General features: G+C 27.1%; 4 protein-coding genes across 5 annotated transcripts; 1 reads left to right on the top strand and 3 right to left on the bottom strand.

Moving 5' to 3' along the window:
• Window positions 1-114: 114 nt before the first annotated feature.
• LOC109596002 (uncharacterized) lies at window positions 115-3,921 on the bottom strand. Of its 2 annotated transcripts, none has more exons than XM_049966954.1 (4): window positions 3,844-3,921; window positions 858-1,098; window positions 672-805; window positions 115-617 (listed from the first exon to the last, which is right to left on the bottom strand). In XM_049966954.1, exons 1-4 carry the CDS (start codon window positions 3,896-3,898, stop codon window positions 316-318), a joined length of 732 nt encoding a protein of 243 aa, XP_049822911.1. In that variant the 5' UTR covers window positions 3,899-3,921; the 3' UTR covers window positions 115-315. The 2 variants fall into 2 exon arrangements, with proteins under 2 accessions (XP_049822911.1, XP_019867011.1); XM_020011452.2 differs by lacking the exon at window positions 3,844-3,921 and adding an exon at window positions 3,320-3,699.
• Window positions 3,922-8,452: 4,531 nt separating this feature from the next.
• LOC109596003 (uncharacterized) lies at window positions 8,453-12,975 on the top strand. The gene is made up of 10 exons (XM_020011453.2): window positions 8,453-8,611; window positions 10,214-10,448; window positions 10,505-10,638; window positions 10,693-10,842; window positions 10,898-11,049; window positions 11,851-11,983; window positions 12,041-12,281; window positions 12,335-12,471; window positions 12,525-12,674; window positions 12,737-12,975. Exons 1-10 carry the CDS (start codon window positions 8,554-8,556, stop codon window positions 12,889-12,891), a joined length of 1,545 nt encoding a protein of 514 aa, XP_019867012.2. The 5' UTR covers window positions 8,453-8,553; the 3' UTR covers window positions 12,892-12,975.
• LOC109596005 (circadian clock-controlled protein daywake) lies at window positions 12,952-14,523 on the bottom strand. The gene is made up of 6 exons (XM_020011456.2): window positions 14,402-14,523; window positions 14,257-14,349; window positions 14,066-14,204; window positions 13,882-14,015; window positions 13,682-13,828; window positions 12,952-13,135 (listed from the first exon to the last, which is right to left on the bottom strand). The coding sequence occupies exons 1-6, from the start codon at window positions 14,460-14,462 to the stop codon at window positions 12,984-12,986; spliced, it is 726 nt and encodes a 241-aa protein (XP_019867015.2). The 5' UTR covers window positions 14,463-14,523; the 3' UTR covers window positions 12,952-12,983.
• Window positions 14,524-14,962: 439 nt separating this feature from the next.
• Window positions 14,963-16,282, bottom strand: LOC109596006 (uncharacterized). Its single transcript, XM_049966952.1, has 6 exons — window positions 16,161-16,282; window positions 16,008-16,100; window positions 15,819-15,957; window positions 15,628-15,767; window positions 15,422-15,571; window positions 14,963-15,371 (listed from the first exon to the last, which is right to left on the bottom strand). The coding sequence occupies exons 1-6, from the start codon at window positions 16,255-16,257 to the stop codon at window positions 15,115-15,117; spliced, it is 876 nt and encodes a 291-aa protein (XP_049822909.1). The 5' UTR covers window positions 16,258-16,282; the 3' UTR covers window positions 14,963-15,114.
• Window positions 16,283-16,321: the final 39 nt, after the last annotated feature.

The raw sequence follows: 16,321 nt of genomic DNA, 5'->3' as shown, positions 1-16,321 counted from the left end.
ATTTTAGATTTTTATTAGTAATAGTAGTAATCTGGGTTGCATAGATATAATTAACTAAAAGAAAAAAGAAATGTATAAAAAAAATAAAAGAAATTTGTTTTAAAACTCAGTAAATTAAAACATGACAATAAAAAATTTATTTAAAAAAATTATGCAGTAAAAATATTTATATATATACATTTAGACAATATAATTTATAAAATTATTAATCACTTATTCCGCAACACAATGGTGTTTACTATAAGTAGATTAAATATTTGCTAATACATAATTTTCAGAAGAAAAATAACCATAACATTATTTCTTTAAAAAATTTTAGGGAAAAAGTTCGTCGTATGTGAATCGCTTTGTTATTTGATTTGCAATGTTGGTGAACTTCACCGCCAACGAGTTCTCCAAAACTGGTCGAATTTCCTCCAGGAACAAATCACTATTTTCTGAAATCACTTCGTTTGTAGCCTTTGCGATTTGCGGATCTCCGGCAAATATGTTTCCCATTTTCAAAACCGAGTTGGCACCTATGTGGACGTGTATTGCCATTTTTTTGAACTCCAGATACTGCTTGTCGTTCCTCGTGATCCTCTTACCTCGAAGCACGCAGTCGAAAGTGTAATCAGCTGGAATGAGAACCATTAAATGTTTAGCAGTAGTAATTATACCAAAAGTCGCACTTAGATTTCCAGTAATCGGCCCCTTGCCCTGGAACTTCAGCAGCAACAAGTTCAAGTCCACATCGTAGTCACCCTCGAAGTACAAAGACGGAATCGTTGCCTTAAACATGAACTTGTTCTTCTCCAAAACGGGCCTGAAACATACAGGTCAATAAAAAGCACCCCATTAAATCAGCAACGACGTACTTGAGACTCAAAATTTTAAAATCGGACGCGCCCCAGACTTTGAGGTTGGTGATGTTGGCGTCGATCTTTGCGGTTCTCGGTCCGCTTCTCATTTGTATCTCGTCGAGCAGCAAAGGTTCGATTGGTGGCACGTTTAGTTCTTCGATTCCTTCCTTCAGTTTCGGCCTGAGTTCTTCTATGGAGTTAATTATGCAGCTGTCCAAGTTGACGTCATTGGATTGACAAACTTTTATGTAGTTCGCTAAAATTCAACAAATTTGTTGATGTTACGGTTAGTGTGAGGACCGGTGTGCAAAATAATTATTTTTCTTGACGTGAATGCAAATCGACATTAACCTTATTTATTATTCTGAATGCGTGATGATGTACTTGAAAACTATATCGCTGCTCATAATTGCCTTCGCAGTTAAAAAAAATGAACCTTTGCAACCTTCTAATGAATGTAATTGAACTGATGGTATAAACACAATCGGAATCGATTATAATGAGTCACCGTTTATGTACGTATAAACAAAAGAAAAAAATCTAGTGTTTAATTGCAATTAAGATAAAAATATTGGTAATCATTAGAAAGTGGAACCTAATGTGGATTTCAAGATTATATATTGTGTAACATTTGCTACACCGGAAAATTTTAAGATTGCGTTGCTGTTCGAAACGTTTAATATCGATTTCGTTTCAACTTTTTCGGCAATTTTAAACAATTATATGCGAAATTTGATTAGTAGAACCATAAATATTTTTATGATGCTTTTAATGATTAGTTTATAGCAATAACTACACAATTTACATAATATGCACTTATTATTGGTAATTAAATATTATTATTTACATTAAAATGTAAAAGTTCAATTATAATATTTATTAAATTTATTATTATAAATTAAAATTTAATACATGTGCCAAACAATAAAATATGTTTTTTATTAGTTAACACTTATTTGAAACAATTTGAGTAAGTATAATAAAATTCAATTTTAATATAAATTCTATAATAAATTTAATTTTGAAGAGATTTATGGAATTTATTATTAAACACTAAAATTTAATATTTTTATTTAAAAGTTACCAAACAAAATATTCTTCTTAATTAAAACTAATTTGAAACAATTTAAGTAAATGCAATAAAGTTCAATTTTAATGTAAATTCTATAATAAATTTAGTTTGAGGGGGTTTATTAAATTTAATATTTTTGTTTAAATGTTGCCAAACAATAAAATATATATAAAACTAATTTGAAATAATTTGACTAAATATAATAAAGTTCAATTTTAATATAAATTCTATAATAAATTTAATTATTATTATTATTATTATAATTATTATTATTAAAATTATTATTTTTATTATAATTATTATTATTATTATTATTATTTGTAAAATTTATTTGTTTACTTAAATGTTGTCAAACTTTAAAATATTTTTTTAGTTAAAACTAATTTGAAATAAATAGAGTAAATATAATAAAGTTCAGTTTTAATGTAAATTCTATAATAAATTTAATTTAAGGCGATTCATTAAATTTATTATTAAGTAAAATTTAATATTTTTATTTAAATGTTGCCAAACAAGAACATATTTTTTTATTACATAAAACTAATTTTAAATCATTTGAGTAAATATAATAATTATAATATAATTTCAATATAAATTGTATAATAAATTTATCTTTGAGGGGATTTATTAAGTTTATTATTATATAGTAAAATTTAAATTTATATTTAAATTTTGTCAAAAAATAAAATATTTTTTGTTAGGTAAAACTAATTTGAATTGATATAAATTCGATAATAAATATAGTTTGAGAGTTTTCATTAAATTTATTATTATGAAGAAAAAAATAATATTTATATTTAAATTTTGCCAAAGAATAAAATATTTTTTGTTAGTTAAAACTAATTTGAAGTAATATGAGTTAATATAATTAAAAATATATTTATTATAATTATTTTTGTAAATACATATGTTAATTTTAAGAAAATTTGAATTAATTTTACTAAAAGTGCATTTTTTGAAGAAAAAGCAAACAATTTTATCTCTTATGATTTGTATTTCTTGATTATAAATGTCAATCAACAATTACATAAAATTAAATTAACTTTCATTATTTAATATTCGGTTTAGAACTAATATGATAATTTATTAAATACCACAGTTTCTCTAGAGAAATTTTGTATCATAACTAAAAAATTCAACCCAGTTTAAATAAATGTGTTTTTTATAAAAGAAAATGGTACATAATAAGTCAATTAATTTTATAATAATAATTTTTTATTTTATATTATGAATATTTTTTGATAAATTTTAATTCATAATAAATACTTAAATTTAGGCCAGTTTACACAGTAATTATTATAATGTAATTAAATTCAGTGATTTAATAAAGTTGAAAAATTGATTGAAGCCACAATTTTCTTTTTTTTTTTAGGAAAAAGTTTAAAAATTTAAAAAGAGTACTTACGCAGTTCACAGTACACATATGCAAGAACCACTAGTAAAACAATATATTTGTCAATCATTGTTAATCGGTCACTAACCACTTAATGTGAAGCTCAGAAACAGATTGGAACGATGTAGTTTCTTATAACGTGCAGTATTTAGTCCTTGGGTTTAAACGGTATTGCTTTATTTCGCTTAACAACTGTGTCGAAGATTATCCTTGCGCGAGAATTTTCACTTTATTTTTTAACGCATCCCCTCTAACGCCGCAAGAGATTTTACTACGATTGTTGCGTCAAAAAATGGCAACAATTCGGTGTGTCTATAATTTTTTATCGTATACATTAAAATATTCCTGCATGCATTTCGATCCGGATTTGTGTGAATTACGTTGCATTGTGTTGGTAAACAACACATTATACTTATGTGTGTAATTTCACGGTACACGATTAAAGCAATTACATCAAAATGTTTTTAAATAAACTTGCACAATTATCAATTTTATCAAGCTCACGATAATCCATAAAAATGTGGATATTTACTTACGTAAAGTACATTGTACAGCTGCGGTGGCAACTAATAAAATATATTGTTTAAACATTCTTATCAACTTATTAAACTTACAGTTCGTACAGCCTTTTATATGTACTATTCATATAATCAATTATTCTGGCATTACACTATTCAATTTATTTTTTGTGTTTGACAACGTACATCTCATTAGTAATTAATTTAAAACTTAACATGGACGTATATCCTTTGTTATTAGACTAAATTAAAATTGAACTTAAATTTTGCCAAAAAATAACTTAATAATAATAATCAGTAATAACCAGTAATAGAGATAAAAAAATAGTGAAAATAATAAATAATCAGAATCTACCAAATTTAATTAAAATAGATTTATATATTTAAAATTTTATTAAATAGATTTTAAACAATAACTTCAAAGTTATTTTGAATAGTTATTTTGTTTTTTATTATAAACATTATTATAAACTATAAATAAATGACAATATTGTTTGAAATATTTAAATTTAAAATTCGGTGATTAATAAAATAGTAAACAATTTCCAGTTCAGTTTATTTTTGTCAACATTTTTATTAAACTTTATATTTAAAATTTAAATATAAATACTTTGCAAATAGCAAAGACATCAATGACATAAAAAAAATAATATAAAAATAGTTTTTTCTATAATATACTTAAGACAATAATCAGAATTTGTTAAACTTCAATAAATAGATATAACTCAAAGGTTATATAACCGTTTAAAATCTAAAATAAATAAATTCATAAAATCAAAATTTTATTTTGATATAATGAATTTATATTATACAAATTTTTCCAAAGTTTTAACTTTCTAAATTTATAAATTTATTTTCAATTAAGTTAAAAGATCTGTTAATTTGTTTTTTATTATAGTATAAAGACTTTTTAACTAACTTGTGGAACTTGTGGAATAATTTTCCAAGGTACTATCGCGTTCATAAGTGGTCTGCCACTTCAACGACGTCAGGCCGTAAACGGTCACATTCTGTATTACCGTGCACTGCCGAGACAGTAGTGCACGGTAATACAGAATGTGACCGTTTACGGCCTGACGTCGTTGAAGTGGCAGACCACTTATGAACGCGATAGTACATATATTCTCAATAAAATAATCGAATCTATTAAAGTTAATTGAAACAAAACATATAAATACGTTTGGAAAGTTTACTATCACAGTTTCTTGATGTCTGAGTTACATCTATATATTGGATAGTTTACTATTAATACTATAAAATAATGTCTGAAATGTTCAACTCTTAAGTTCAATTTATCTTACCAACGTTTTTTATTAGCAATTATATTTATAATTTAAACATATACGTCTGAATCTTGAGAGAGACATCATGCATGACAAAGGCAGTAAAAGTCTCCCACCACAGAGCAAATTAGGGACTTTTACTGTCTCTGTCGTGCATGATGTCTCTCTCAAGATTCAGACGGGGTAAACCCTTTTCTATTGGTACACTTAGTAAATACCAAGGATAGAAATAAACAGTAATAAACAAAAAAAAAAAAATACTGGAATCATTTTTCTAATTACATATATTTTTAACAAAATAATCAGAATCTGTTAAACATAATTAAAAATGGATTTATAAATTCAGAAAATTAATAACTTATTAAAGAGATTTTGAAATTCTTAATTTCTAAGTTATATGTATATATTGAATGGTTCATTACTTTTTACTATACCGTATCAAAAATGATGAGCGTGTCTACTCGCATATTGAGACGGAACATCAATACCCCTTTGTAAACAAAAAGGAAAGATATACATGCAATTATGTGGGCGGGCCGAACTGACTGGAGGGGATCATTTGGTTTTGCTGCGTTTAGCATGCGGTTCGTCTCCGCAGACGTTGTTTTTAGTATATTTTATTTAATTTTTGGGATACATTTTTATTTTGAAAAAAGTAGTTTATTTTTAGAATACTTATTTTTGTTTTCGATATACCCTCAAAAAATATTTCATTCTACAGATTGAAAATTATACAAAGTTACGGAATTTAAATGGAGCATCCGAAGAACTCGAACTACATCCCTACGCATACGGAGAGTTACTAAATGCATTCGCAAAGATTAATTTACATTGTGCGCCGGCGCGCACCAGCACGGCGCATTGTCTCTGAGAGTAGGGATTCTTACTACCGGGCAAAACTTTTCTCTCTTTGTCGTGCATCCATCTCTTACAACATCCAGACACGAAGAGCATTTTTCGTACGGAATACAAAATAAGGACTGAAATGTTTTATTTAGAAACTCATTGACTAATCAAATAATATATATATATATATATATATATATATATATATATATATATATATATATATATATACATATATATATATATATATATATATATATATATATATATATACATATATATATATATATATATATATATATATATATATATATTGTATATACTGAAAAATCAAAACAATAATATATATAATAATTCAAAATATTGGTTAGGATGTTTAATATCTAAAGTAATAAATATTTTTCATTTCAATTTATTTTTGTAAATATTTTTATTAACACAAAATGTAGGTATAAATTCTTAGTAAACACCGAAGATAAAAATAATAACGAATAAAGATAAAAAGAATAATGTTTGTAAAATGTGAACATTGGAATGGTGCGTCATTAATCAATTTATGGGTTATTCTCTAATTGTCAGCGATTATAAATTGTATACTTAAAAAATATATAAGTAAAACTAAATTACAAACAGATAATTTATCATAAATGTTAACAACAAAGTCAAAAAATAATCACATGGAATAGTTTACTAATTAATTGTTGATATAAGTATTGCTAAAATAATCTATTTAAATGATCCTTCTTGTAAAAGTTTAATATGATCTAGTATTAATTTATTTAAATTTATTAAAACAAAAAGATAATAAAATTGAAAAAGATATTTATAACTTACTTAAAATATCGGGTTATAACCGATTTAAATTTTGAAAACACAGAGTAAACACGTTTATTTTTATTTTATTTGAAAATAAATAGTTAAAAATGTATTATTTCCTTAATTACGATATTTTATTTATGGCATAATGTAGGGTTTTAAATTTAATGAAACCAAATATACAGTGCGGTTATTAATTTATTATAAAACAATTAATATTTGTGGTTACTTCAAGGTTTCTGTTCAAATATTGTCTTTTCGTAATAGTTTTCTAACATTTTTAAATGCACAATACGGAAAATAAATATTTGAATATCGGATGCATTTAACATTTAAACTTTCGAAAAATTATACATATTCAGCACCGAGTTAATCAAATACGTCGAGATCCAATCAGACACCGCAAAAAAACCAGTATCACTACTTCTTTATTAATATAAATTATTTTGTTATAATATATACTTTGCACTCACTCTGTTATGAACAATTACATAATGGCCTTGTTTTTTGCATTCTGTAACAAATATACGTAAATAACTCTGGTTCTTCCATGAATTAAAAATTAAAAATTAATAGTTGTTATTTTTAGGACTACCACACATTTCCCTATAACACTGTATTAAGGATAAATTATCCTTAAATAGGAAATATAAATATTTAATTATGTACATATTTTTGCCTTGTTTAATAAAGGGTACATTGTTATTTACATAAAATAATAGAAATTTGTACCATATAAAAAATTCTTTATAACACCATATTAAGGATAAATTATCCTTACATAGGATATATAAATATTTAGTTAATTATTTATTTTTGTCTAGTTTAATAAAAGGTACATTGTTTTTTTTCATAAAATAATTGAAACATGTACTAGAGACACCGAAGATATTAACTCCGTATTAAGGATCAATTGTCTTTACATAGGAAGTATAAATATTTTATTACATACATATTTTTGCCTAGTTTATACAATGTAATCTTCGTTTTTTTACATAAAATAATAGAAAAATGTTATTATAGATACTTAGGATATACAAAACTAAAAGTTGTTTATTTATATAATATATAATATAGTCCTTAAACCGTATTAAGGAAAAATAGACCGAGCATACATATTGAAATATAAAACTTTATTGATAAATACTTATTTATTATTTATTTTAGTCCAGTTTAATAAAATAAGAATTATTTTTTCACAAAACAATAAAAAATAAACCACATATTAAATGAAAAAACTGTTAGAGTGAATTTATTTATTTATTTTGGGACTTATTTATATTTATACTCCTGGGCCCAAATTTATTAACAACGCAAAAAACTTTAGTTACCTTGAAAACATCTAAAAATTCCCACTAACTAACAAAACAACTTTTTTGTTATTTTTAATTAAATAATATGCCTAACTTATATAATACTATTAATTAAATTAACATCTTCACTAAAATCAGAAAGATGGAATTGAAGAAGGAAAAAAAATGCAATAACCTCGATTATGATAAAATTATGCATTTGCAGTCACGGTCACCTGAAACAATAAAATCTGGTAAAAATACATATTAATATTAACTGTTAACACTTGTTCCGGCAATTCAGATCCCCACCTGGGAATATCCCATAGACCAGGCGCATCCCAAAGGTCGCTTCCATGTTAAAATCATTTTTTTTTTATATATCAACCAGTCTTAATGTGACGTCAGGAAAACGGTCAGTATATATACAAAATAATTTTCCTGTTGGCGGTGTTTTGTTTCGGGTAGTTGAAGGACAACAATCAAGGAAGATGAAGGTGTTCTATTTTGTTTGTGCTCTGATTGTCGGTATTCAAGCTGGTACCATACGTAAGTAGCATTTCATTTTTACAGAATTTTTGACTAATAATTTTCATTAAATTAGCATTTATTTATTAATAAAAAAATTAATAAATTTTAAATGTACATTAGTATATATTCTAATTTTTTATTTTTTAATATATTTTTATGATATCAGTTACAAATAAAAAATTTTGTCAAAAATTTATATTCAATATATTTAAAATTTTAAATGGTTAATTCATTTATTTTTTATTAATTTATTACCAATATAATTTTTACTTCTATATATTAATGACCAACCTAAAACACTTTTATATATTTAGTAAACAATTTAATTTAAAATCATATATAATATATATATTTTTTTATAAATATTTGAATAAAATTTTTCTAAATATATATGTTAAAAATGTAATTAGAAACTCTTAATTGTTTACAAATCAAAAATTAAATTAAATACCTTCTATTTCATTTATTTATTTAATATATTTTTATGAAATTAATTACGAATCAAAAAACTTATAATCATAAAAATATTTGTAAAAATTATATTAATGCATTTAAGATTTTGAATCAATAATATATTTTTTTAATTTATTATCAATATAAACTTTATTTTAGTTTAAGAGACAATTTAGTTAACAAAAATTTAATTTAAAATTTTCTACAATTATAAATAATTTAATACATTATTTTCCAATTCTAAGTATCAAAATTCGCATAAAATAATTAGTAATCAAAAAATATATGTTTATTAATGTTTTAATCTATTTTTGTGAAATCTATTACAAATTAAAAAACTCAATAAATATTTCTAAACATTATACATTTCAGTCTTTAAATTTTTAACATTTTTTTTATTACCACAGTTTTTAATTTTAAGTTAATTAACAATCAAAAGACACTTAAATTAAATTTAGTAAACAAAAATTAGTTTAAAATTTTGTACAGTCGTAAATAATTCTATATTTTTGACAAATATCAAAATTTTATTTAATAGATTGTCTAAAACAAATTTAGAACAATTTTATGACCCTTGAGATAAATCAATATGTTAATTTTTATTCTTATCATTTTTTATATCAAAAATAATTTAAAACGTTATTGGGAATGCTTAATTTAAAAATTTAATAATAATGTTGATTTACAGTTGATAATAACAATGAATAAATTATACCTTAACAATTTTTATATGAAAACTATTGTATAATTAAAGATAATTCCTTTTAATCACAACACTAATGTAAAGAAATTTGTTTCTTGTTGTAGAACTACCTTGAATAAATTAGATGTATCTCTAAAATAATCCAGCCAACATTATAAATTTTTGATAAACTTGTTTTAAAACACGGAAGTGCACCTATTGTCACCCCAACAAAACTAGTTTGATGACCTTAACTGCATAAAAACAAATAAATATGCCAAGCCAATTTTTATAAGAGATCCAGAGCTTCAAGGATGAGTATTTATTCCTAAACGAGCAATAAATATTGACTATTAATCATTTAAATAAATGATAATGTATACACGACAATTATGCCATTATTATTATTATATAATAAACAGCGTATAATTTTTAAATTTGTACATTTCACCACCACAAAGCTAAATAAAACATGTACATTTTAGCCAGCTACATCAAAATATGCAAGAGGAACGACCCGGCTGTGGTAAAATGCATCAAAACGTCAATCGAAGCCATTAGACCAAAGCTAATGAGTGGAATCCCGGAAATTGGAGTGCCAGCAATTGAACCAATAACACTCGAAAAAATCGAAATCATTCCTGCAAGCAACGGTATCAAGGCTGAATTGAAGAATGTTGTGGTTCACGGGGCTGGCAACTTCCAACTTACAAAACTGAAGTAAGAGAATCACCCTTTTAATACTATTGTTGGATTATTAATGTGTGTTCTCCTAGATTGGACATCCCCAAACAAACATACCACTTTGGTATTAAAATCCCGGAGCTGAAACTATCCGGAGACTACGACATCGATGCCACCATTGTTGGAACACCAATTAGGGGAAAGGGCAAATTCACAGCTGATGCCAGTAATTTTCTCACCACCTAAAGTTACTTCATAAACTAGTTCTGTTTTATTTCAGCCAAAATTGAAGGCTACGGTATCTTAAGAGGAGAAATTGCCCAAGGAAAAGGTCACTCCTACCTGAAATTCAACGCCTTGGATTTGGCACTGAAAATTGACGACTACAATCTCAATTTCGACAATCTCTTCAACGGCGACAAAGTTTTAAGTAAGTAGCTTTGACCTACACATATAAATTACTAAACACTACTTTTTTCTGTTAGGTCAAGCGTTGCAAGATTTGATCAGGGACAACAAGAAGCAACTCCTCGAAAACTCAATTCCGTTCATCCAGACGAGACTTTCTGATTTCTTCGTCGACGCCGCCAACAAAGTGACAGAAAATCTCGACTACGAAGAAGTATTTCCAGAAAAATAAACTATTTTTGCGTCAAGAAACGTTTGTGATATTTAAAGTATTTTTGTAAATATTCTAAAAAAGCTTTCTAGATATTGTTATTGGTTGTTTTAAGAATAAAATTTGCAAATTTTAAAAGATTAAAATGTTTTTTAATGTATTTTAAAACGAAACAGTTTAATTTGATCAAAAAATTGTAAAATATGGTGCTCAGAATCAATAAAAGGATTAATGAAATTAATTAAGTTGTCTGGACCAACGAAGAAAGCTAAGCTAGGTTACGTAGGGTAGGGGAAATTAAGCTTAAGTAAGGTAGGTAAAAGTGATAAAGAGACCAAAACCATTTTATAGAGCCCACACAAGACAAAATGGAACGACGTAGTTTACAAACAATTATACAGGTACTGACTGAGCATACAAACATTACAATTAACAAGTTTGAAGGATTTTTGATTATTTTTAGAATATAAAGAATATTATTATGTAAAGTGATTGATAGTTTCACAACACTCAAAACAATATCCAATTTTCAGACTTTGGATTTGTACTAAATCCTGTTCTTCCAAGTCTTCTAAGTTTTTAAGAAAACCCACATGTTTATGCTAATCTCATCTCACCCCCGAAGAATAATAATTCATCAGAAAAAAACCCAAACGATTTCGGTAAACAATAAACTTAATTTTTCATTCATACGGTGCTCACTTCTCGAAACAATTTTTTTTTGGCCAGTCTTTCCTTTGTATTACGGACCTCCTTAATATTCATGGCCAGTAAACCTAATGACACACTTGATTTAATATTAAAATATTAGTAACCTAGCTGATTTATATACAACTAATTTTCACTTTCATTAGCTACATAGATTTTAAAGGCGACACAATGTGGTGGTACAGTTGCCTCTTAATTTTAAGTGGTTGTGGTTTCATTAAGATAACCAGGACAACTGAAATACGTAAGTAAAGTCAGCGCATGTTTGGGGTTTTATAAGGTGAAATGATTTAATTTGTAGCCGATTATATCCACATTTGTAAAAGGTCTGATCCGAAACTGACGGAATGTATTGTCGAAGCTGTGGACTCTCTGATGCCGAAACTTCAAGTAGGCATACCAGAAATTGCGGCTCCACCAATTGAACCTTTTCTTTTAAATAACATAACTATATTTAGTGGGGAAAACGCTGCTGACTTCAAAGCTAATTTGTACAATGTAAGGGTTAAAGGAGTCAGCAACTTCCACATTGATCGTCTTAGGTTGAAAACACCTCCTTTTTGTCGTTCAAAATGATTGTTACAGTTACTTTCAGGATAAGTCTAGGCGAAACTCTTGTAATAAGATGTAGCTTGTCGTTTCCCCTGTTAGATATTTTAGCTGATTATGACATTAGTGGTAGGATAATATTCTTGAGACTGGAAGGAAATGGTAAATTCGTTGGAAATGCAAGTAAGTCACACAAACTAAGTTTTGTTGAAGCAAATGTTTATTGTAACTTTCAGCAAATGTCGACGCCAAAACCATCATGAGAGCGGAAGTCGTCCAAAATGGAGACCACAGACAAATGAAATTTAAATCCATGGATGTTAGGATTAAAGTGGGAGATTACAATGTTGTTTTAGAAAATTTATTTGGTGGTGACCCTATTTTAGGTAAGTACTTCATTAAAACACAAAATGTTTCCATGTACAACCTCATTTACGTTTTGTTTCAGGGAGAGCAACGAACGAAGTCATTAACGAAGCCAAAGATGAAATGTTGGGGGTTGTTATACCTTTATTGGAGAAGGAATTTGCCAAAATTATAGTAGATTTTGCTAACAGAATTACAGAAAAGTTTGACTACGACGAAATATTTCCAGAGAAATAATTCACATTCCTAATATTTGTGTTCTGTACTTAATTATACGCTTCAATTAAAAAAAACTGGTAAATAAAATAAGGATTTATTTAATACCTGTTTTATTGAGGGAACAGCTGGTCAAACGTAAAATCTTTAACAATATCGTTACCAATATTTAAAAATATATCAGACAAAGCTTTTTGTATTCCTGGCATCAGTTCTTTGGCAAACATTTCCAAATTCTTATTGGCAACGTCGTTCATAATTTGCACTGAAAACAAGAACATTATTTAATCGAACATTAAAAAGTAACTCCATTTTCTATCATCATTTTGATTTATATTAATCAGACCACAAATAATGACCACATCTTTCTAAATGAGGACAGAAAACAGAATATCCATATAAGAAGGTGATTTTTTGGTCACTCATTTTTGACCGCTCCGTATTTCTAAATCACAATTGACTATTAATTCCACCTTGGAATATTCCATTAGTTACCCAATTCTTGGCATATCATAACCATGGTTTTCACATCTCGACACATTTATCTGAATGTTTAGCAACGTTCGCTATTTCGGGTTTTCTTTAAAGATTAAAAAAACCAATCAATATTTCTACACATGCATATGTAATTGCATGCGATTGCTATTTCTGTCTGTGATATACTCAAATTATGTAATTAACCATGTCTGTCTTCATACCATTGAGTAATTAATTCGAAAACGCGTATACCTGGTGAGGTCGTTGTTTAACACACTCCATTGAAGCAAGAATCGAAAGATTTTTATGGTAAACTGTTAATTACTGAACTTACTTAGGACTTTATCTGCGCTTGGATTTTCTAATTTCACAACGCCACCACTAAACTTGGCTTTTGTATGGACTGAGTTGTAGTGCATGTATTTGTCGCCATCTTTTTCCACAAACTCCCCTTTAAGATTACTGGTGGAACAAATGTCAGCTAAAATTACACAATTTTATTAACTGTAACTAAGTTTTTATTAAAATTTTTACTAATATTTGCTTGGAACAGCCCCTTTCCGTGAATGTTCAGCATTAGAAGTTTGCCATCAACATTGTAATCAGCTTCGATGCGAAGTTCTGGAAAGTCTATATCCAGATTACAATCCAAAGTTTCCAAATTCATTCTGAAACGTTTGATTAACAGCAATGAATACATTTTCGAATGCATACTTACTTAACACTATTAACAACGAATTTACTGCATCCATAAGCTTTAACGTTAGTGATATTCAACACCAAATCCTTCAGCTTATCAGCAAGTAGGTCACTAATGATCATTGGTTCTATACTAGGGATGTTATACTCAGGCACTCCTAAAATTGTCAATTAACAATTTTGGTGTTTACCAAAGAAATTTACAGCAACCTTCTATTAAAATGGGCCTCAAATCCTCCACTGATTTTATAATACATTTCTCCAAATCCGGCTCGTTTCTGTTGCATACATGCAAGAAGCTGGCTATAAAAGACTAAGCTTCAGAAAGTCTTCAGGTTAAACGAACTTAACTTACGTATCTCTTTGGGGTTTCCACTAGATACATAAAAAATCACCAACAATACGAACAATTTCATTTTTCCTTGCTGAATGAACGTTATTGTGAAGTTGCTTGTTTAAATGTAAGTATCAAAATTATATATTACGCTTCCTGCCTGTTGGCACTAAATCATCTGGCAGGAAGAACTTATTAAAAATACCAAGCACTGTTGTTTTTACTATGGTAATGGTATAATCATAGAAAATTACAAGGGGTTTGATTTTTAATTTATTTTACTGGGAAGGTCACATACGATTTAGTTAATAATAGCTAATAATATGTAATAAAAAAATTTACATGCCAAACTATCTATTTAGTCTGTTATAGATACAGTACATAATAGTATATAAATCAATGACAAGTTTCTGATAGTGCTAAATGATATTAACTGAGATTAACTTAATTTTGGGTTTTGAATTATTAGACTTAGCTTTGAAGATTAGATAATAAATGTAAAATATGTTTTTCCAGAAAAAGATAAGAAAGAATATTTCAATGTTGGATTGGGTTGTAAACAATTTACAAATTCTAAAGGAATAGGGAACTACTAAAATTAATTTATTATACATTTTATAACAACAGATTTGACAATTCAAAGATAAAAAACACATACATTCTTGATAAAATTCGTATAATATTTTTTCTAATACATACATACACATATTTATTTTAAATTGTTACTAAAATAGTTAATTATGTCTAGATTTGTTCTTCTTTCTATTAGACCTGTTTATGTCGTCTCTGTATCTGTTAATACGATAGTCATCATCATCTTCTTCAGAACTGTCAATTACGCTGTCAGAAAATAACTCCTTCAAGGTGAAAGGTTTAGCAATTGCATTAGATATGTCTAAGAGTAAATCTCTAACAGCTTCTTTGACTGATGGAACTAGCTGCACAACAATGTCTCTAAAGTGATCATTTAACATATAGTTAACTGGTCCCTCTGAAAAATAATCATTAGGAAATATAATTCACTTAATTACTTGTACATACGATAATTTTTGTCGCCGTTCTTGATATCCTCAATCATGATTTTGCCCCCATCAACCTTCATTCTTATATCCGCATCCATGAATTTTATTTTTCTGTCTCCATTTTTCATGTACGTTTTGCCGTATAAAATAGCTTTAACCGAACAATCAGCTAAAAAAAATAAATGTGTGTTATTGAAATATTTCAACCTGTAATTGGACAATTACTCATATTGATAGTGATTGGTCCATGGCCTCTGACAGGAATTACTGGAAATTGCATCAGTCTACCATTCATGCTGTAGTCACCCTTGAGTCTTAATTTAGGAATTTTTAATTCAAAAACCATTTTCCTGATGTTATCAATGCTGAAAATACAATCTTTAAAACGTGACTTAATTATAAAAAACGTACTTTACTCTATATCTCCGACAATGTAGTCACTTAACCCATACATATCAAAATCTGACATGTTTATGGTCATCAGAGAAACACGTTGCTGAAATTCTTCGTCAATGGGGATTTTTTCAACACTTCGTATTGAATAATATCGAGAACCTACAAAATATCAAATGGAACTCGTTGTTTTACAGAGATTATTTACTTACCATCCTTCACGTAAGGTCGAAGATCTTCTAAAGTGGCCTTCCAACATCTTTCGAAGTCCAGATGCTCCTTTCGACAATAATCCAATAGAGGCACTAATACGAAAAATATTATAAAATTACATTTTTATCACCATTTCTTTTACATTATCTCACATAAATCATTTGCATCATCATCTTCCCAACACTTTCTTTCGGCTAAGCCCAAAGAGATGGTTAGGCTCACACACAGTAGGTAATTTATTACAGTCATGTTGATTATCAACTTGTCACTGATATTGATTTTTGCATGTAACAGATATTTATATTATTAACGT

The sequence above is a fragment of the Aethina tumida genome, chromosome 4, assembly GCF_024364675.1.
Source record: "Aethina tumida isolate Nest 87 chromosome 4, icAetTumi1.1, whole genome shotgun sequence".
NCBI classification, from domain to species: domain Eukaryota; kingdom Metazoa; phylum Arthropoda; class Insecta; order Coleoptera; family Nitidulidae; genus Aethina; species Aethina tumida.
Note: the sequence above shows the minus strand (reverse complement) of the source record. Positions and strands in the feature narration are given on the sequence as shown.